Source organism: Cygnus atratus, chromosome 1 (assembly GCF_013377495.2).
Source record: "Cygnus atratus isolate AKBS03 ecotype Queensland, Australia chromosome 1, CAtr_DNAZoo_HiC_assembly, whole genome shotgun sequence".
Classification (NCBI taxonomy): domain Eukaryota; kingdom Metazoa; phylum Chordata; class Aves; order Anseriformes; family Anatidae; genus Cygnus; species Cygnus atratus.
In genome coordinates this window covers 121,872,767-121,895,561 of record NC_066362.1, presented here as the reverse complement: position 1 = coordinate 121,895,561, position 22,795 = coordinate 121,872,767, and the positions used below count along the sequence as shown (strand labels likewise).

General features: G+C 39.5%; 1 protein-coding gene and 1 long non-coding RNA gene across 7 annotated transcripts in view; both read right to left on the bottom strand.

The window, feature by feature from the left end:
- Nucleotides 1-1,917: 1,917 nt before the first annotated feature.
- Nucleotides 1,918-8,346, bottom strand: LOC118245719 (uncharacterized). The gene is made up of 3 exons (XR_004777952.2): nucleotides 8,022-8,346; nucleotides 4,006-4,226; nucleotides 1,918-2,649 (listed from the first exon to the last, which is right to left on the bottom strand). It is a non-coding gene; the product is annotated as an uncharacterized LOC118245719 (long non-coding RNA).
- Nucleotides 8,347-10,788: 2,442 nt separating this feature from the next.
- The window catches only part of TAB3 (TGF-beta activated kinase 1 (MAP3K7) binding protein 3), a 46,193-nt gene continuing 34,186 nt past the window's right edge, over nucleotides 10,789-22,795 (bottom strand). For all 6 annotated transcript variants that reach the window (XM_050708277.1, XM_050708278.1, XM_050708279.1 and 3 more), the window contains 3 exons: nucleotides 21,208-21,301; nucleotides 20,394-20,477; nucleotides 10,789-15,332 (listed from right to left, as the gene is read on the bottom strand). In XM_050708277.1, the coding sequence (XP_050564234.1) occupies nucleotides 15,184-15,332; nucleotides 20,394-20,477; nucleotides 21,208-21,301 (327 nt within the window). In that variant the 3' untranslated portion in view covers nucleotides 10,789-15,183. The remainder of the gene's footprint in view (nucleotides 15,333-20,393; nucleotides 20,478-21,207; nucleotides 21,302-22,795) is intronic.

Here is a 22,795-nt window from a genome sequence, read left to right as displayed (position 1 = left end):
GACCACTAAGAGTTACATGTTAAAGGACTACCTGGGCTTTCATCAGCATGCTAGCCCACTCAAAGTTGAGAGCTAAAACTGAAAGATGTACGTCCGGTGCTATTACTGCACCTTTCAGCAGTGATAACAATTAGTGCTCCACATTTGACCACCTTACACATTTTTTTTACATGAATCAAACAGAGCTATGCCAGCTCCCCACAGGGTGTGAATGGCTCCAAAAGAAGGTAGAGCAGAATGTATTTCTGACAGGCTCCTTTTTGAGTCTCCATTGTACAACAGGCCTGGGGTGAAACAGAAGAGGCAATGAAAAATGGTCTTTTTGCAACACTGTTTATAAATGGGCAGAACTTCAAAATGAGAGGCAGGCAGACAACTAGCTTGTAGGCTGTTTTTGTTGTTGTTTTCCCGAAGAGGTAACAAAACAAATATAGCTGTTTCTGATCTTACTTTCCCCATTTTTCACAGTAGATCTGTGACCGAACTGAACTGAGAAAAAAATATCCTGCCTGGGGTAACTGTTTATACACAAAGACAGATGCAAGTAAAGGAGTTTGGTATTATTATGCTGTTATTATTTCTTTGACATGACACATTCAGGGAAAAATGGTTTATTGTTACCATGTGCATAATAAGCAAGCAGTTGCACTTTGGACTTTGGTAACTGCAAACACAGACCCAGCAGACAGAAGTTATCCAAACGCCCCCACTACTTCTACCTCACTCTGTTCCCCGTTTGCAGCCACTGCAAGTGAGTGCACTTCACACCTATGACCCTTGAAGAAGCAGCTTACAATAACAGGAATATAATTTAGTCTTAAGGTAGGATTCAACTGATAGGAAGTGGGTGGCTTGTTTTTCTACTTGCAAAGGGAAAGAGGTAATTTTAGGGTGAAATATGTGTTATTTTACAAGAGACCAGTAACACAGGCTAGATGAATGCTGCTCCTGTGTCTGCTCTCCATTTTAAGGGAGAACCCAAAACGAGTAGCTCGGATATAGACATCACCTGCGTGGCCATCTAAGCTTAGGTGAGATAAATATCACCTTTAATGTCACTAAGTTTGTTTAATCTACTTAAATAAACCAAGTAAGCCCACCCCAGCTCTTTAGCTGCATGTTCCCTTGTTACCTGTGGCTCTCCATTTCTCAGTCCTCCCATTGCTGACTCCATGAGAAAGAGCACAACACCTTCTGCAGAGCCCAGCGCGGTCTCCTGCCTCTCACTGACCTGGGGAATGGGTTATTGCCTGATCACACACTCCTGTGACCAAAGTATGCTCAAGTGACCATTTCAGAAATGACAGGAACTGGTAAAGATGCTGCCGTATACTAGCACTTTGTTTCTTCAGCAGTTGGCTGATCTTTGCTGGCTTCCCAATCAGTTATGGAGGCAGTAACCTCAGATACACCTAGCAGTGAAAACTGGTACAGCCGTCTTGCAGCACCTGTCCAAACGCTATTGTTTTCTGCTACAGTTGTCCATAGATCTGATCCAGTAAATAAGCCTTTACACATGAACTAGTACGCTTGTGAACATGGATCCTGTGTAGTCTGGAAGGTATGCATTGCATCTTCATCATCACTTTTTATGAGAATATGTCCAAACTCTGTTTTATTGTTCATATTGGATCATGTCTGAGAAACATAACCCCCTTGACTATCAGAAAATAAATTCAATTGCAGTGTGCACCCAATCAGATAGGAAAAATAAATAAACAAACAAACAAACAAATAAATAAATAAGAAACTGAGGTCAAGGTGATGAAAGAGAGAAAAATAAGGCTATTTAATCATAATTTATTGCAAAATAATATTAAAAGCAGATGAAAAAATCTGTTGTTATATGCAGCAACAGTCAACTTGTTCTTTCAGCTGATCTCTCCTTCCCTGTATATTTGTTTGATAAGTAGTCTGTCAACTTTGATCAGAGAGGGGATTAGTTAGTGCTGAGGCAATGAACAGCCATGCAGCTAACAGCCCCATGGGGAGAGCAGTGGCAAGCTGCCAGAGCCCAGTACTCTCTGACCAGGCTCTTTCAGATAGCCCACAGTAGGAGGGCTTAATATTTTAATACCTAATTCACTTACTTGGAGATAATTGATGTTACATGGGATCTTGATGTAGCAGAGTGATGCAGCAATGTACTGAGATCACAACACGAGCACAATATAGCAATAGCAATATGGCTAAATGACAGTACAAACGTGATTCTTGTTACCAGTCTCTATATGCTTGCTGTCAGGATGCTGGGCATCCCTAATGCCAGGACAGAGTATGTGGCTTGAAGCCAGCACAAGCCCGTTGCTCTCTTCCAAGTTAGTTTTCTTGATTGCTCAGTGTTTGCACTCAGTGTTGGGCTGAGCCACTTAGACACTTCCCCCATGCTGGCCTGGCTGGCTCAGGAAGACATTCATGCTCTTCTGATGAACTCAAGTAAGACCATTTATGCAACCCATGACCCACTCAACTCACACAGATATTTATTTACTGAAAAAGCCCTCTTCCAGTCCCCCTGGTTTTGAGATAAGTTCTTCTTCCTTTACAACAGCTGTGTTCACTCTGTTCTTCCTTGGGCTTCAAGAGCCATCTTGCCCATCTCCTCTGAAGATTCTGCCATTGTAGGGATATGTTGGCCAGTCAACAAACCTAGGAGAGTGCAGAAAAACATTTCAGGTGCAGGTGTTCTGAGTTCTTCACTTGACAGATAACAATGTTAGGAAATCATGAGATAGAAATACTCTTTATCTATCACGCTAAAGTTAGCACTGAGCATGGTCTGTGGTACAAACACCAGGAACAGCCATGCAGTCCTATCAGACGACGTGAAAAGTAAGAAGGAAACAAGAAACCAAAAAAAAATTATAAAATACTATTTCCTTAATAATAAATCACATAATGTTCATAGAATCATAGAGTGGCTTGGGTTGGAAGGAACTTTAAGGATCATCCAATTCCAACCTCCCTGCCACAGGCAGCCCAGGTTGCATATTGCTCAAAGCCCCATCCAGCCTGGCCTTGAACACTTCCAGGATGGGGCATCCACAGCTTCCCTGGGCAACCTCTGCCAGTGCCCCACCAACCTCACAGTGAAGATTTTCTTCCTTATATCTAATATAAATCTGCCCTCTTTTAGTTTAAAGCCATTACTCCTTGTCCTGTCACTACAATCCCTGACCAAGAGTCCCTCCCCAGCTTTCCTGTAGGCCCCCTTTAGGCACTGGAAGGCCACAATGAGGTCTCCCCAGAGCCTTCTCTTCTCCAGGCTGAACAACTCCAGTTCCCTCAGCCTGTCTTCGTAGGAGAGGTGCTCCAGCCCTCTGATCACCTTTGTGGCCCTCCTCTGAACTTATTCTAATAGGGTAATATGTCCATGTCCTTCTTGTGCTGGGGGCCCCAGAGCTGAACGCAGTGCTCCAGATGGAGTCTCATTAAAGCAGAGGAGGAGAATCGCCTCCCTCAACCTGCTGATCATACTTCTTTTTACCGCATATTCTCATTTTTAGGGAGCAAGTACCAATGAGGAGAGCTTCTGGTCATGTCTTTGTTGACAGAAGTTCATCTTTAGTACTAAGGCAGCAAATTGAGAGGAAGCGATGATTTTATAGGCATTTGCTTGCTCTTTTATACAGTGGGACACATTGAGGACTTTTCTTTTTATTGAGACATATTTAACTGACAAAGATAGGGAAAAGAAAAAAAAAAAAAAAAGAAACCTGAGAGACTTTTCTGTCACAAGACACAGCAAAACAGCAACATAAAATACAAGTGTTACTTGTCTTTGATGTTCGTTCCCCACCCCCACTATCTTACTGTGAGGTTTTGTAGGAGAACATCAAAGGGGAGGAAACAAAATTTTGCGCAGGCCCTGTGCTGGTGGATTGGGTATGACCCCACGTAAGGGGGCTGCAGGGGGCACACAGGAGAGGAGGCCAACACTCACTGGCTCCTGCACAGCCCTCAGGCAGCCAGCCTGGGGTGGTGGCCTTGGGATGTGCTGCTCACCTCGCTTCTCCTTCCTCCATGCCTTGGTCTCCAGGAGCAAGGCATGCAGCACTTCTGAGATAGGCCTCCCTCAGCCGCTGGAACCATACCTGGCCTTCCTCGTTGCCTTTGGGAGTCAGAGATGTGAATACAGGCACTGCCGCTGCTGTGACAACAAGGGACGACCACTCATCACAGAACTTGCTGTGGCAACAGGGGAAGGCCCAGCTTTATCGAGATTCCTGCACACAGATATAAATGCAGATTTTTCAGTGTAACTACCGACAGAAGGATGTACTCCCATTCACTAATATTGAGGTTTCTCAACACAAGTAGAAGGCAAATTAGCATAATTTGAGAAACCTAGAAAGCTAAAAACTGAATGAGGTTCAGTTTGTAAAAAAATCTCATTTAGGCCATCCAGATCGTAGAATCATAGATTCATTTAGGTTGGAAATGTCCTCTAAGCCAATTAAGTCCAACCTCTAACCTAGCAGTGCCAAGTCTGCCACTAAACCATGTTCCTAAGCACCACATCTACACGTCTTTTAAATACCTTCAGGGATGATGACTGGAGGGTCATAAATAAGTGGGTAAGGATCTATTTCTAGCTGTGGTCTCAGATAACTACTGTGCATTATTAGCATCACATCTCTCTATTGATATCAGGTTAAGAGGAAAACGTTCTTCTTTCTTCTCAAATTTCCCCCTCTTCTTTGTGAGATAGGTGTTTTTTTTGTTTTGTTTTGTTTTTTAACAGTGAAGGAAAGGACAACCTCTACTAATAAAAAGTTAAGCACAAAATCCCTACCTTGAAGAAGGAAAAACAAACAAACAAACAAACAAACAAACTCAGTAAGATGTAATATTAAAGGCATGATGAGCTTTGAGGTTACTGAATTTATATCTGAATCCCAGGAGATCCAGGCACATCAACCAGCATGTACAAAGGCCTGGAGAGCCCTACTTTGGCCCTTTCTTCCTGCCATCCCTGCACCCTGCAGAACCCCTCTCTGCCCAGCACTGCTGCATCCCCTGGTATGAGGAGATCACCGACGAATTTGGACATCCACCTATCTACTCCCAGAGTTAGGGAAAATAATGAAAAAGAGATCATTTTAATGAATTTACATGAAATGTTCAGCATGTTACTTGCTGTTATAATTATAAAGATAGGATTTTGCTTTTCATATTCCTTTAGATGTACATATGCTGAAAACAGTTTTTTTTTTTTTTTTGTATTGTCATATAAAACATTCCAGGTGAATTAGGATGGAGTAAACTTCCTCCCATTACTACTGAATGGAGACATGTAAAAAAAATCTCAATAAACAGAGTATTAAGCGCTTATCTTTTTTTCTTGACGGTTGCCTTCCAGTAATAACTGCTCAAATACAATTTTCATATAAATAACTACGCAAAAGAAACAAGATAAGAGTTTTTCTCTGGATGTTTTAACTCTCCTCTGATGTGAATATTGAATATAGTGAATAAAAATAGCAGATGGCTGAGGTTTCTCGTGTTTTGTCACTAAAATCTTGATCTGCCAAAACATGCTTACAAAACCAGATGCAGGTAAAGGATTCTCTTTATTTCAGCAGGACACACACAATTGGTTGTAGTGGGTCTAAAATATTGTCTTCTAGTCAGGCACAGAACAAAAAGCAAAAGTCACCTATAAGGGCTCTGTCAGATGTCTGTACTGACAAAATGGTGAACGTTTCCAAAGAGGTAGTTTGGATGGCTCGCTCTCCAGTCTGAGAGCTGAGCAGGATGATGAGATGATTCAGTGCCCAAGGCAGTGTTGGAGACTCAGAGTCCTAACAGAACAGCCACAGTAGTGACCACTTCCCAAAATAAATTAATATGATCATTAATCCTATCTAGATTACACATGTGCCTAATTTTGTCACACAGTAAAGCTTCAGTGTGGGATCAGCACTTTGCAGGAGGCTGGTGAAATGGCCACTGCCACTTGCACAGGCAGGTGAAAAATAAGATATGATGTACATCTCAAGAGTGGCAGGACTTGATAAAGATCTGAATATCTGCAGGATAAATCTGGATAAAAAAATCTGGATAAGAAAATGTTATGCAGGAGACAGTATGTTATTTCCTCTGGGTAAGGCACAGGTCTCCAAACTGTCGAGACAGAGAATTTCTTTCAAAGTGGTTTTTCGTGTAGAACAAATTTGATGTCAGCAGAATTTCTGAGTCAGAAAAAGAGCAGCATGGTTATCTTTCACTTCCAGTTTTAAGGAACAGCTTTGAAAACTACAGGGAAACATTTACACACACTGCATTTATTGCTATAACAAACCTGCTTTCATTTTCAGACCAGGCAATACCATGTGGAAATTTCACACATGCAGTGATTTTTATAGCTCATGAAAACATTTATATTTTCTTCCTTGTTGGAAAGATAACTCATGTAGCAATCAGAATATACTTTAGTAATTTAGCCATATTTACTGTAACATCCTGCTATTGCTCTCTTGTCGTTGTTATCGTTATGACTCTATCTTCAGTTTTATATGCTACGCTCTCCTGAACAACTGCATCTCCCAAAGTGCATTTCTATTGCTGTGCAATATCAGCTGTTCAGTGGTGCCACATCCTGCAGCCTGATGGAGACAAGGACACGGCAGCTCCATCGCCCAGGTCAGACCAGCAGCAGGGCTGAACACGCGTTCACAGTATGTATATGCCCACACATGGGTGCAATACCTACACATGCATATGTATAGATGGGCACACACATCCACAGAGATCCACTCGGCATTTAAACAAACACAAGCAGCACCAGTGTTCTCTTTCCTTTCCCCTCTCCAGATGGTTGGGATGAAGGCCTGTCACAGGGAGCACAGACACGCACACGTCCAAGTTGGGTCCCTCACAGCCAGACTCAGACACGAGATATCTCCAGGGGCTGCCCCGACCCCTCGGATATCTCCAGGGGCTGCCCCGACCCCTCACCCTGCCCAGCTGCCAGCACCTGACCCACCAGAGTAGCTGCATACCCTCGTATTTTCAGTCAATGGCTTCTCAGTCTCCTTGCCGGAGATATACTGTATCTGCCCTGCCTGATATTCCCGAAGGACTGAATGCATGAGGCTTGGGCCCGAATAAACTGATTCTCCCTAACCCCAGTAGTGAGAACTAGCCTCTGACAACCTTGCAAAGGCTGTACTAAGGAATCTCTCGACCCTTTTGTTTGATCCACATCTCTTCTGTGATGGTTTGCTTGTACCGCTCGTTGCACCATACAACATTGACAAATTTTCTCTAAGCACGTAAGAAAAATTCCAGGGCAGCAGGTTTCTGGATGGAGAAAGCTCCACTGGGCTCAGGTTTAACAGGTCTAAAATTTCCCAGTGTAGGCATGCAGGATACGACCATCCACCAAGACGTGCTCATCTCTGACCTTCTCACACACAGGGTCTTTCAAAGTCTGTGCTACCACAGGCATGACAGAGCCAGTTTGTGATGGGAATGATGGTGCTACTGTGAAGTTGCATGAGAAAAATAATAAAGCACAAGACCACAACCACATTTAAAAAAAGATTAAAAAAAAAAAGGAGAAAAAAAAGGAAAAAAAGAAAAAAAAAGAGGGAGGGGGGAGCAGGGGGAAAAGTTCTATTCTGGAAGGCCCTTTTCTCAATTGGATCATACCCTTTGTAATGGTGGGCACAGTATCAACATAGTAAACCAATTTTCTTTGCCTCTGAGTGAGGAAAACGTATTTGAAGAGTGCCCCTGGACACGTCCCTTCTGAGATTAGCAATCCAGGTGACTGCAGGATTCTGAGCTTTGCTGTTGATCCAGGCAAATCAAAAAGAGAAGGGAAAAATAAATACTGCTTCTTAATTGCAGATAGTGAGATAGTGAAAGCACATAGCTAGGATTCGAAACGGTCTCACAAACATAGAATTTGTACTAAGGATTCATTAGAAAAACAGACACTGTAAAGAAACAAACGGTAGGGTTTTGCATCTCATTCTCACTAGAAGAAGAAGAAGAAAAAAAAAAAAACTTACCAAACAGAGGGATTAACTGGCCACCTAGGAAAGAATCAATCAAAAAAGCAGTGATGCAGCTAAACTACTCTGCTTGTGTACAGGATTTAATTGGGAGCAGGAAACCACACAGAAGTTCTAGATGAACAGTAGCTAATGCACCAGGATACAAGCTGCATCAGGCATTACCACTGCTGAAATAATGTCTCAGCATAACATTTCAATGATGAAGTGCATTCTTCGTGACAAGTCCTGTATGCATGCAACTGTTAAGCACTCAAATGCAGAGTTAGCAGATAAAGGTCACAGAAGTTCATCGTGATTCTAGTCAGATTCTTTCACTTCTCACCATCTGCTTCAATTACAGATGTGTTGCTGGAGATACAGTGACACTCACAAGGTGACAATGTGCACCAGGAAGCATTACAGACTTGGAAGGTGAAAATTTGGAAAATTTTTGCTATCCAGCAGCAGGCAAGATCAGTCAAGAAACAATCAAATACTTGGGGATGCTGCTTAGTCAAAGCAGGGTATGTTTTATCTTGGAGTAAAACTAGAATGTAACGAACCAGGAAAATATGATGGGTCATTTATGTGAACATTGAATCACATTTAATGTTTGCTATTGCTACAATTTAAAACAAAAAAGGATCTCGTTATCATGCTCTTAAAAAATCTGATGTTGTCTGTTTTAATACTGTAATTAACACATGCATTAATACGTGCACTACTAGATGAGAATATTTTGCAGGCCAATTACATAGCATTCCATTTAATTGTGACATGTAAGGTCATCATGTGTATTCAAACTCTTCCTCAAGTGTCAGGAGGGGAAGTATTTGGTCCTGGTGTTTTTCAGTCTTTCCCCAAAGGCCAATGATCTTTCCTGTTGTGGTAGTGCCTGCCTGCCAGGTGCCCAACATGAAGGTACACATCCCCACACTTTTCCCAAAACCTTTTCAAAAAAAAAAAAAGCTTTCAAAAATCTGTACTGCGTGTGTCTCATTCAAAGGGCTTTCATCTTTGTTTCTAAAAGCAGTAATATATTTTTTTCTTTTGTTTTTAAACAAACCTATCAACAGAACCTCTAACTTTGACAAGGTCTTCATGGTGTGGGAACAATGGATAACTAATCTGTCACAATCTTCAGATTGTTGAAAATCTTTCACAGGTTGAAAAACCTGTGAAATTATCAAATACCTGGGATGTATACCTACCTGAAAATAAATTATCTGCAGAGTGGAGTTCTGATGTATCTATTTTCTCTTCATTTTTTAAATCAACAGCACTACTGTTTCCAAGAAAGAATGTTTTGTAAAATAAGTGTCACTTCTGGCAGAAGAGGCTTTTACTGGTCTGACCCTGTGTTTACTGTCAAACTAAAACAAACATAAAATCCTCAATCTAAAAATCAGTGTAGGCCCTTCTCTAACAACTTTACAGGGTTTCTATGAAACTTCAGGTAACCTATTTGGTATATAATAATTTGAGTCCAGCTATTAGATGAAATTGGTTATCTATGTTTCCTCCTTCCAAAAAGTGTATTTGCAATGAGACAGCAAGCAATTAAGAAAATACAGTACTTACCCAGCACCGTGGATCCCCTTGAACAATTAGCAGCATTTAATTCCTGGAATACTTACCAGATCACAACAGAAATCATCTTTCTAAACACCACAGGTTTAAGATGCGATACAATATTGTCAAAACCAAGCAATTTGTATGAATAAAACAAATAGTGTAATATAATTATGTCAGGCAGATCCTCCTCTGGAATTCAGGAGGGAATAGTGGTTGCTTTCAAATTGTTAGATTTTCTTTTGGTTTTGCATGTTCTCCATTAGTATAGCATGTTTTAAGGGTAGCTTAACATTTTAAAAAACTTTTTCCCCCCTAAAAATAATAAATCTTTCAATTGCAGTGATTTCTGAAGTAAAAGAATCAATGCTTGATTGATGTACAAACCTAACCTGATTTTTTTTTAATAAAAATTAATTCAAATTTAGCAAAAGGAATGCAGAACTACATTCTTATACTTGCTGACAAAAAAGTCAAAACCAATATTGCAGTAGGATTGTTAGACCAGAATGTTTAATGACTGCAATTGTATATTAACAAAAAAATACAGCTGTAATACAGCTACAGAGCTTTCAAGTTTTTTATTACAGTGAACTGGTAAAATTAAGACAATTAAGAAAACATATCCGTAAAGAGAAATTGTCTGCATAGTGATTAATGCTATTCAAATTCTCCACCCTGGCCCAAAGTAGTGCCTTTCTCTAGAGGTTATAACAGAAGACAGACTTCTGTAATCAGATACTCAGTACTGCCTAGGATAAGCAGGAATGACTGCAATCAAAAATACAAAAAGGTGATCATCTGCTATAGCATAAAGCTATTCCTTTAATAACAATTTTCCATTCAAAAATACGAAATTGTGATGAACTCTTGCTTCTTCACACATTGAACATCCTATGTCCTGTTTCTACGCTAGAAGATGCACAGAATACCTACCCATCATCTCAATGGGACTCATGCTTACACACCCTGAGCACCTTCACAGAAACAGGATTTGGACCCTGTCTGAATACTCAGCAATTGCCTAATGAGACTTATATTGACCACCAAAATAAAAAAAATCCCCTAAAATAAAAAAAAAATATAGTCACTGAAATAAGTTTGCTATAGCTGTGGGCTCAAGTAGAAGACTAGAAGCAATCCGATTATGAAAGCAAAAAGGTTATATTTTTAAAAGTTTCCTACTACATACAAGAACAAATGCAGAATGTGATGTTTGCTTAGTTTTATTAATTTATTTTGCAGGAATCTGCAACTCGGAGTATGCACTTTCTGGAGGTACCATGCATGCATAGCCTCTGAATGCCTTTGTACAATTTCATGTCTTAGTAGTAAGTTCATTCACAGCATACACAAATCTAGAATGTAGACACCATATATACAGGATTAAACAAGATCGTGTCTTTTTGTTTTAATGAAAAAATTTAACAGGGTTTCACACAGCAGGAAATACGGATTAGATACATTGGTGCCACCATAAATAAATAAATTTCAAGAACACAGTTTTTTAAAATCTTTTTCAAAGGTACTGAAAATCCAGGATTATAATATTGCATTAACTCCATTGACTTCTGATTATTCAAAACCAAGAAAAATAGTCGCATTAATATTTATGGACATAAACAGCAATGAAAGCCCCAAACTGAAGAAATCTGGCAAAACTCAGTCATGGCCAGCTTCAAAATAATGCTGACATTTCGAAATGAAACAAACGCTGCAGCACATAGAGACAGTACTGACTATGGGATGTGTTATTGTGCATGTCCTCTTTCTTTACGGGATGGAGAGTCACTGTAGTATAGAGCACACGAGTTCTGTTGTGCCAAAGAAGCTGATGAATTATGTCCAACTGTCCACTTCTTGCCAGGATAATCATTTTCACATTCTAGGGTATATCACTGAATTTTAAAATATAATCCTGATGACAAGCTGATTTTTAACATATTTGATCTTCTCACATTCTTTTTAAAATGTTCTTTTGTTTTTGTTTTGACTTGTCCCCATTTCAACTCAAGTATTTTTATTTCAGTTTCAAGGGGGTTTACAATTAATATTAAATGTGAAAGTATTTAGAAATTGAAATGAGAGATGTATAACTGGGAGAGAGAAAGTAACTGAAAGAGAGGGTATTTTAAAAAATGTGATTTAGTAGCATATGATAATCAGAAAGTACTGAGACCAGCTCTTTTAAGAATTATTATACCTTTTCACCACACCTCCCAATTTTCAAGAGAAACACACACATACCACAGACACACAGATACACAATTCAATCTGATCTAAGACTACATTTTACAAAGTAATTCCTTTTGCTTGACTTCCCATCCCTTTCCTCTTCACCCAAACAAGACTAATAATTACATCAAATTAAAAGTAGATCCAAAGTTCAGGATTTCTTTTGGTTTACTGTACTCTGAATCATCTTCCACAAGCCCCACTCTAAATAGACTTTTAAAGAACTACAGAAGTATTCTATAATTAAAGGGAATTTATCTTAATAGCACAGCAGATATAAAATAAGCTTTATAAAATTTCAATGAACAGTGAAATAATTTTGAATATTTGAATGTTCAAGTCAGTTACAAATTCTACCAATCTAGTAGCACGGTTGAGGGAGAGCTCAATCATTAAGGAAAAAAGAAAACACAAGTAGTGCATTAACTCAACACAATGGCATCAGCATCCCACCATTCACACATACACACACAAAAGTTTTATACAATACAGTGCATTTTTATATGCCAGCTGACATTAGGGTTTTATGTGCATTCAATAAATATTACACAAACCAATCTTTTTTGGCATAATCTAGAATTCAGTTGGGGTGTGAACAGCGTCACCTGCTTTCAGAAGGAAAATGAATCATCATTTAAAATACAATTTACATTCTAAGAAACTAAAAATATTCAAGCACCATGTAAAGTTTTTACTATTGATGTCTGTGCATGAGCATTTACAAATAAAGGAACACAATGGAACGTTTTTCTGTGGCATTGTTGCTTTGTTTTTTGTACAAACAACAAATGAGAGTAAGTGAGAAACTGGAGTAGAATTATTGGTACAAAGGAATTCATTTGCAATTTAATGGCACTCACTTGGTCTTTCAAAAAGTATCTTGGTGTCAAGGCAGCCTTCTTTTTCTTCCTCTGGTGAAGTTATGACTAAGACTAGCAGGTCTCCATAACCCCAGAAACCATGCACTTGTGGTTATTACAGTTCAGGGAATGATTGGACTGCATGCATTTTTATTTTTATTCAAAAGGAGCATCTATTCTGTCAGAAAGTGACAACAGTAATGACACAACACACCTACTCTCATTTGCTGAGTGCCATGATAGTTTCTATCATTTTGGAATTCCAGCAAAAACAAATGCTTCTTTCCAGAACTTCTACGAAAGTACAAATGAATAGAAAACTGAAATACTACGAAGGCAAAGGCATCATGATAGAGAAGTCATTAAGTTACTGGTGTTGTTTTGTTTTGAGTAATTCATAATACCAGTAAAAGCTATGGTACTGCTTATCCTAGGTAGAATGCTTCTGCTCATCTGTTTTCTAGTTATCGCAGTTTTGTTGATGTGTCCACTTACATAAGTAAAATTATCATCTTATATAGACTGATTTTTTTTCCCCTCTCCATATGTGATGAGCTCTTCGCATAATATGGAAGCAAGAAAAATTACCTCTGATGCCTTTGACTTTGTTTTGCTCATCTGTGGTATACACTGATTGCTGGAGATCTCTTAGCTTATTTAAGATTATGCTGAAGATTTAATTAGTGCAAGAACATATTGAAAAATGCCAGATCAAATACTGTTTCCTCATCTAAGATCACAGTTTATTTTTTACTGTTATCTTCATAAACTGCAGGGAGAGAAGACACCAGATTCAGCAATGCAGTCAAGATAGGTTTTCCTCCACCCACCCCTTAAAAACGCTGCTTGATTTTAAACAAGGATTCAGACACATGATTGTTCTACCACAGCTCAACAAGTTATCACGCATCAAGTGAATTGTGGTAATTGACCATATGGATGGGGTTGCCATGAGCTAAGAACAACTTACAATGAAATAGTTTGAATCTCTCCTGCTAAGGTTTAGGTAGCACGTTTTGCCTCACAGTTGTAAAGTCAATTACCACAACTCAGCTGACGTGCTTGGTTGCATCTGACTCCTGACAAAGTTGCACCATAAAAACTCAAATGCACTGTATCAGCTTCTGACCAGTACACAAAACATCCTATTCGGTCGCAGTTTTGTAACACAATCATTCAGCTGCCCAAACCCAAGTTCAATTTCACAAATAATGAGTGCTTTATTACAGCAACCTGAAGCATTCAAATTGAACATCACTTTTATAATACAGTATATCATATGCATAAAAGTACCAGTATGATTTCAGTTGCAAGTTTTGTGTTCTTCAACCTACGGCAAATATTTCCTGACCAAAATAAAAAGAATGCAGTGTATATTTTTTTCAAGATCTGCCATCTGCTATTTTATACAGGCTGGTTTATTAACAATGTGCAAATAAACCTTTACTGAAGAGCTAACTGATTATTTTTCAGCTAACTTTGAACTGGGGCACAAAGTACCTTCTGTGCTGTAAACATCATGAATTCTCCACAAATTGGAAGCTGAAAAGGCCTAAGGAACTGAGTACAAACACTTCTCATACATAATCATGGCTGAACTCAAGTCTTCCAAACTGAATTTGTAGTAGTCTGCATTTGGCATATGTCACTGTGCTGCTACAGCACAGTCTTAGAAAATTGGTGCATATAAAAGCATACTTTTAGCTTTAAAACACGATGGCCTAATGAAAGCATGCAGTAGTATTTTCATCCATAATATGGTAGAATTCATTCTTAGTTTATTACCAGTGTTGACACAGCCAGGTGAGCACTGTACAAGCAAAAGGGATTGTAAAAAAATTACCTCTGATTAAACTCTCTGTAACACTCATACAGTATCTCGTTTAGTCACCTTAGGTCACTATTTCAAACAGCAATTTTTTGTAGACATAAATTACCCTGAAAAAAGCAGCAATTACAAATACCCTTTTTTTTTTTTGTACACTTTGCAAATTTATGGTTGCATTTACCTGTCTTCCTTTTCAGTAGCTTACAATCTAGAAGCACAGGGAGCCTTTGTTTTCCAGCTAGCTGTGGCCAGGTTAAATCAGCTCTGGCTCTTCAGTTTTTCGGGTTAAGTGTAACATTTCACACCATTACTAAAAGTCCTATAACTTCAAAAAAAAATTTTTTTTAAAGAGCCACTAAGCAGTAACTATAACCACAGGACTAAACACCAGTAGTTATTTGCTTTCCTGCATACATTCTTCCTGAAATTAATCCTTTTACATTTTCAGCTTTTGTTTTCTGCTTTGTTCACTGCAATAGGATAAGAAAGAATTTCACCCTTATTTCTTTTTACTGTGGTACAAGCAGAAACATCTTAACACGTTTCTCCCACTCCTTGCATTATGAAGATTGTAGACTGGCAAAGGCCGGGCAGATGGACTGAAAGGTTCCCCATGTTTCCTTCTCCTACAGCTGTCGGCTTGAGAGCCTGTTTTCAACCCAATGCAGCCCCTTCCTGATTTTCAGGTGTATCGTGGCATTTCACACTGCTCACAGCGATTTAGTGCTGGGTGATTTAGAAAGGTGCAGCTATCACAATTCCATGGAGCCCCTTCAAAGTCTTCATCTCTTGGCTGAGTCCGTGAAGCCTGTTTGGAATTGTTTGGATGCTCTAAAAAAAAAAAAAAAAGTTTCTTATACATAAAGGTAGAAACATTTCTACATAGATAACACAAAAGGTTTTTTTTTTCCTAAAGCACTTCTAATTCAGTTTGTGAAATCTAATTATTTAAAGGATTTCATTTCTGTAAAAAATCACTTAACCATACTGCATTCAAAACAAGGAGTCACTAATGTCAGGTCACTGATACTGCTAACGGTTTAAATATCTTAAAACAAAGTTTGTTAAGAAACATTCCTGTTAAGAATGACCTGATAAATTTATATACGGCAGTCTCTTACCCTATTTTAAATTCCAATAACCCTACTTTTATCTGAAGTGAAAGACAACTTCTAAATCAGTTCCTTCAATATTTTCTACGTCTTTGCTAGCATTCATCCAGGCAGAAGAAAACATCAAATATCAAATCAAATGACAGGCCTGCTTCAAAACCAGGATGATTGTTTTTTCTCCACAATCACGACATGGTTGGCACTGGAAGGGACCTCTAGAGATCATCTGGTCCAACCCCCCTGCTCAAGCAGGGCTACCTACAGCGGGTTGCCCAGGACCACGTCCTGGTAGCTCTTGAAAATCTCCAAAGAGGGAGACTCCACAACCTCTGGGCAATCTGTGCCAGTTCCTGGTCACCCTCACAATGTTTCCTAATGTTGAGACAGAACACTGCCTCTTGTCCTGGTACTGGGCACCACTGAGCCTGGCTCCATCTTCTTTGCATCCTCCCTTCAGGTATATATAAACATTTACAAGATATCCCTCTGAGCCTCCTTTTTTCCAGACTGACCAGTCTGAGCTCTCTCAGCCTTTCCTCATAAGGAGAGATGCTCCAATCCCTTGATCATCTTGGTGACCCTATGCCAGACTCCTTCTAGTATGTCTAGATCTCTCTTGTACTGGAGAGCCCAGAACTGGACACAGCACTCTAGATGCAGCCTCTCCAGTGCTGAGTAGAGAAGGATCACTTCTCTTGACCTGCTGGTGATGCTCTGCCTAACACAATCAGAAGTACTGTTAGCTTTCTTATAGGCACAGGCACATTGCTGACTCATGTTCATCTTTGTGTCCCTTACAGGCCCCCTAGGTCCTTTTCTGCAGAGCTGCTTTCCTGCTGGATGGCCCCTAGCATGTACAGCTGCATGGGATTGTTCTTCCCCAGGTGGAGGACTTTACACTTCTTGTTGGACTTCATGAGGTTCCTGTCAGCCCATTTCTCCAGCCTGTCACAACACCTCAGGATGCTGCAACGGCCCTCTGCTGAATTAGTCACCCTCCTCAGGTTTGTGTCATCCACAAATATACTTGCTGAGAGTACACTCTACCCCATCACCTAGACCACCAACGAAGATGATAAGCAGGGCAGGACCTAGGACTGACCTCAGGGGGTACTCCACTTGTTACTGGCCTCCAACTAGACTTTTGCACCACTGATCACCACCCTCTTGGCCTAGCCATTCAGCCAGTTTTCAATCTACCCCCACTGTCTCCTTATCCAGCCCATACTTCATCACCTACTCTATGAAGGTCTTATGGGCGACAGCATCAAAGGCCATAATGAAGTCTAGGAAGACAATATCCATGGCTCTCCCCTTGTCCACCAGGCTGGTCACTTCTTTGTAGAAGCTTATCAGGTTGGACAGGCATGACTTCCCCTCAGCGAAGCCATGCTGAATACTCCTGATGACCTTGTCTTTCACAGGCCTGAAAAAGACAGCAGTGACATCTGCTTTCCCCCCAGTCTTTGGGCACTTCTTCCAGTTGCCACGATTGACCAAAGATCATAGAGTGGCCTCCCAGTCACGTCTGCCAGCTCCCTCAGCACTCATGGGTACCTCCTCTCAGAGTCCACAGACTTATCAATGTCCAGTTTGCTTAAGTATTCCTTCACCTGGTCCTCTTCCTCCAAGGGTAGGTATTCCTTGTTCTAGCCCTTCCCCCTGGTCTCTAGGACCTGGGATCCTAGAAGGCCGCTCTTGCTGGTAAAGACTGAGGCAAAGAAGGCATTCAGCCTTTTCCCTTCCTGTGGAACCAGGTCTCTCACATGGTTCAGCAATGGGCCCACATTTTCCATAGTCTTCCTTTTGTCAATGATGTAGTCCTTTTCAAGGCCAGGCTGGATGAGGCTTTGAGTAACCTTGTGTAATAGAATGTGTCCCTGCCCATGGCAGGGGGGTTGAAACTGGATGACCTTTAAGGTCCCTTCCAACCCAAACTGTTCTGTGTTTCTATAAACTTGTAGAAGCCATTCTTGTTGTCCTTGACAGCCCTGGCCAGATTCAATTTCATTTGGGCTTTAGCTTTCCCAGCTCCATCCCTGAATGCTCCGACAATTTCTGGGTATACCTCCCAGGCTACCTGTCCTTGCTTCCACTCTCTGTAGACTTCCTTTTTGTGTTTGAGCTTGGCCATGAGTTCCTTGTTTCATGTCCACGTCCCTGCAGGCCTCCTTGCAATTTTACGTGATTTTATTGGGAGGCATTGCTCTTGAGCATGGGGAAGGTGGTCCTTGAATACTAATCAGCATTCTTGGGCTGCTCTTCTCTCCAGGGCCTTATCCCACAGGATTCTACCAAGCAGATCCTTAGAAAAGGCCAAATGACTTTCTCATGGCTTTGCAGCAGGAATGTACGTGTGTTAAGTAGTACTTAAGTCTGTTTTCATTCATAAAATCAGTATGTATGTATGAATATACATTAGGTATTAACCCACATAAAGAACCAAAAAAGGTTTTCTGAAGTCTCCAATCAACACTTCAAGACCTCAGGCTATCTATTAAAAGTGAAAAAACGTCTTAAGATGTAGAAACACAACATTTCACAAAACGTTGACGTTCCAAACAATATTAGCACAAATACCTAGAAGGTAAGGTTAAGATTTCCACCTGCTAAACAGACATCTGTAAAACAGCTTAATTAAAATAAAACTTATGTTGTAAAAAAGGACTGCAATTTCTAATTCAAAAGTTCACATATTACTTTGCTGAGTAACATCTACTCAGAAATCTACCAGGAGGCCGATGACAAAGTTAGTGCAAATAGTACCTACGTTTGTCTTCAAAAACATACTTAAAAAGTGTAAAAAATGGCCTCCTTGCTTAGATGTAAACCCTCTCCAATCCAGATGCTGCATAATCACATTAGCAGTGTGTGGCCTAAACAGATTTCTGCTAAGCAGGCAAGCCATGTAAGCGCAAAGACCTCATTCATGTTCACTAGCCAGCTTGAAGCAAAGAGCAGACCCTTTTGTCTGCCCATACCTGCCTTTCTGCCCACATCTTCAGCAACTGAATATTAAGGATATTGAATATTAATTAATATAATTGAACATTAATTTAATTTTCCAGGAAAAAATGAACTAGATGGATCCATGTTAAAAGCTGAGCTCAAAATACAATATACCATCCCTAACACAGGTCGCTATTAAGTTGTCAGACAAAACCCAGAAACTAGTCTTAAGTCATACAAATCCTCACAAGACAGTTTCTGATTGCCAATAGAACCACTTATTTCATACAAGTTTTGCACATTATTTTGCTTTGAAATAATAAATTGACTTGTGTAATCAAGAGAATGTCTTCAAACATTACTAAGTACCTTGGATCAACCAAATGACCACTGCAATTTAACATGAATCCAGGTAGCTGCCTTTGTGCCACTGCCCACCTGATGATACTGTCTTTACTGCACATTAGCACTTGTGCAGGGAGCACACTACAATTTTTTATTGTTGCTGTGTGTTTTTTTTTTTTTTTTAACTGGTATATGGATGAGCAGTAGTTCTGGGCCTTTACTTTTAAATTTCCACATGCTAGGCATTTTAGAACATTGAAGGAAAAAAAATTCAGAAGGGTGAAAAAGGTTTCCTTATATAAATTCAAAATTAAACTGCAAAAGCCTTTGAAGTGCTTACTAACAAATAGATTTTTTTTTTTTAAATAAAATTTGGATTTTCAAGCAAACTATATAGTTACATTTCTGATACAGTAGTTTTTTCACTAGCAATTTCAGTACACACTATTTACAGTGAGAGGAGACAGTAGTATACATCTTATCACATAAGATTTTCAGAGAAAAGACCACTGTTTTTTCTCTATATCAGAGCACAGGATCCTGGACTGACTATTTTAGAGGAACGATACTAAGTATTTAAGAACATTCGCTAACATTTGAAAGCAATTCTTTCAACAGATTTCAAGAGCTAATTGAAAAAAAAGTACTTGGGCAAAAAATACCTGAGACAAGAGGCAGGATTCTACTCCAAAATGACCCGTGTGTACTGAAGTTCAGAGTGCTATTGAGCTATGCAGCCACTAGGTGTCTACTCAGGGTGAGCAGCAATTCACTCTGGAATGTACTAATTGATTCTCCACTGAACAAGAAAACTAAATACATAGCTCCTGCGTGCACATATATCTTAAGTCCTAAGCTGGATAGGAATGCTAGATACTATACAATTAGCACAGAAAATTTCAGAAATCAGTAATGAACTTATAACAGGTGGGACCCTGGAATAACTGCAGACCCATGTGAGAAAACATACTCCATCATAGTCCTTCATATGTCTGAGGCTCTTGCTACACTAAAACAAACTTTAGGGTTACTACTGTGAAACTCCTACTCTGCACACAAAATGAAAGCACGACCAGGAAAGTTAAATTAAAAATATAAATACAAATTTTAAAAAGCTGATCTTGCCAATTAAATTTACATAAAAGATCTCAAACTATAAAATCCCAACAACGTATTAGAAGACAGCTAAAAAAAATCCTGATGTAGAACTCTTAGGTTAAAAGTATTTCAAAAAAAATGTAATTAGGAAGCTTTAAAGTGGTAAGAGCTTATATACTTTAAACTCTTTTTCTATTAGAGGATAACAGTATTTACAAACAAGACAGTACCAGAACACTCGTTGGAAACAACCTGTCTGAGGAAAACAAGCTGCAGCCAGGATAACTGCAATTACATAAACATGTTATGGTTTGGCTTATACAGAGAAAAAAAAGAAAAAACATCCTCAGTACAGTTAAAGCAAGTTGAGGCTTGCTTTTTAACCTACCCTTTTTATATGGCTTTGGTGGCACAACAGGACCAGGCTCTATGTTATCGTAGAAGTTACATGTGGCTTTCGGATCAAAGTTCCCTGTCAGAAGAGATAAATAAGAAAGCATAATTCAAATGTTATTTACAAGCCTATACCAGTGACATGAACATCTAGAAACTTCATATTTTATACATTTTATTACTATTACACTCTATTTTAGCTTTTTCCTGACAGTCTTTTGTCAGGTATTTTCAGCTTTATGTTGATTCTAGTAATTTTTAGCAGTCTAATCCCATACTGAACAATCAACTCCAGTTCAATGTTCTGTATTGTTTTAAAAATATAGGAAAATTCAAATCATTCTGTAGGACATGGTCTTGGTTAAAAAGAATGAAAAAAGAAGACTGAATTTTTACACCTATTTGACTGTATTTATGTCAGGTTACTGTCACAGAAAGGATTTTAAATACCTAGACAGATTTATATTGGCCAACTTCTTGGCTGCAACCAGTGTTTCTGGTTTGTATCACTTTATCAGAGGTAAATTAAAAATTTAAGAACCTTCACTAGAAAGTATTATTTTTAGATTTACTCGATAAAGTTACTTTTAAGTAATTATTTTCTCAGTATTGTAATTTACCTTGGCCAAGTCAAGTTTAACAAGTTGCAACTGAAAAATACATCTTTTTAGTTAAAAAAAAAGAGATTGATAAAGTTCAATTTTAATTAAAGAGTCCAAGAAGAATATGCACATTTAAGCACACACTGTATTTAAATTGTTTTTTTTTGTTTTTTTTTTTTTTTTTCCCAAAACCTGTCAGTTCTATACCTCTAGACTGAAGGAGGTCAACTTCTTTCAGTGTACAGTCAACATTTATCTGCAGCTGTCTGTTGAGGCTTCTTAATTTGGTCATTTCCTCAGGCTAGGGAGAAACAACCCAAGATAGCAATTGTAGGAGAGTCAGCATCTTATCCGACATATAAATAACATTCTTTATCTATGTTAACAGCTTTATTAGAAACTAAGTATAACCAAGGCACTGAATAGAGCATCCAAGATTCCACTGCCTCTCCCTCCCTGCCACCCAATTTTTCCTCAAAAACCACTTTTCTACTGTCATTTGAGGAGGTTTAAGAAAAAAAAGAAAAACACAAGTTAATACTAAAATTCATTTGTAAAAAGGCATAGTTCTTCACAACTGTATAAAATCACATACCTTATAAAAACCTGTATGAACTGATGACTTGATACACTAGTTTACATCACAATGATCAGAAAAGAAAATACGAGCTACAGTTCATATAAGCTTCTGACCTTATTTAATTATAATCAAATAATAGTCAATTTACATCACCCAAAGGAGCTCCAACATGCCAAACCTTCTAGCCCAGTATATTTAAATCATTCAGTACTGCATGACAATAATTATTCATAATGGAAGAATGAATAGAGTCAAGTCTATATATATGCATATAATAAAGAAACCCCATTTAGCTTACTGAAATGCAAAGTGCTCCTAATGCTAGCAGCAACGATTAACAACACAGATGCAGGCGTAACTCTAAGCATCCTATTTTAGGGTATACTTGAGCATCACAGAATATTTGAGGTTGAAAGGAACCTCTGGAGGTCACCTGCTCCAACCCCTGCTTAAGCAGGGACACCCAGAGTAGGTTGCCCAGGACCACACCCAGGCAGCTTATAGAGATCTCCAAGGAGAGAAACTCCACCTCTCTGGGCATCCTGTGCCAGTGCTCGCCACCTGCAGAGTAACAGTGTGTTTCCTGATGTTTGGATTGAACTTAGGGGTGACAGCATCAAAGGCCATAATGAAGTCTAGGAAGACAATATCCATGGCTCTCCCCTTGTCCACCAGGCTGGTCACTTCTTTGTAGAAGCTTATCAGGTTGGACAGGCATGACTTCCCCTCAGCGAAGCCATGCTGAATACTCCTGATGACCTTGTCTTTCACAGGCCTGAAAATGGTCTCTGGCATTAGCTGTTCCACCACCTTCCCAGGGAATGAGGTGAGGCTGGACAGCCTGTGGTTCCCTGGGTCCTCCTTCTTGCCCTCCCTGAAGACAGCAATGACATTTGCTTTCCCCCCAGTCTTTGGGCACTTCTTCCAGTTGCCACGATTGACCAAAGATCATAGAGTGGCCTCCCAGTCACGTCCACCAGCTCCCTCAGCACTCATGGGTACTTCCTCTCAAAGTCCACGGACTTATCAATGTCCAGTTTGCTTAAGTATTCCTTGACCTGGTCCTCTTCCTCCAAGGGTAGGTATTCCTTGTTCTAGCCCTTCCCCCTGGTATCTAGGACCTGGGAATCCTAGAAGGCTGCTCTTGCTGGTAAAGACTGAGGCAAAGAAGGCATTCAGTACCTCAGCCTTCTCCCTTCCTGTGGAACCAGGTCT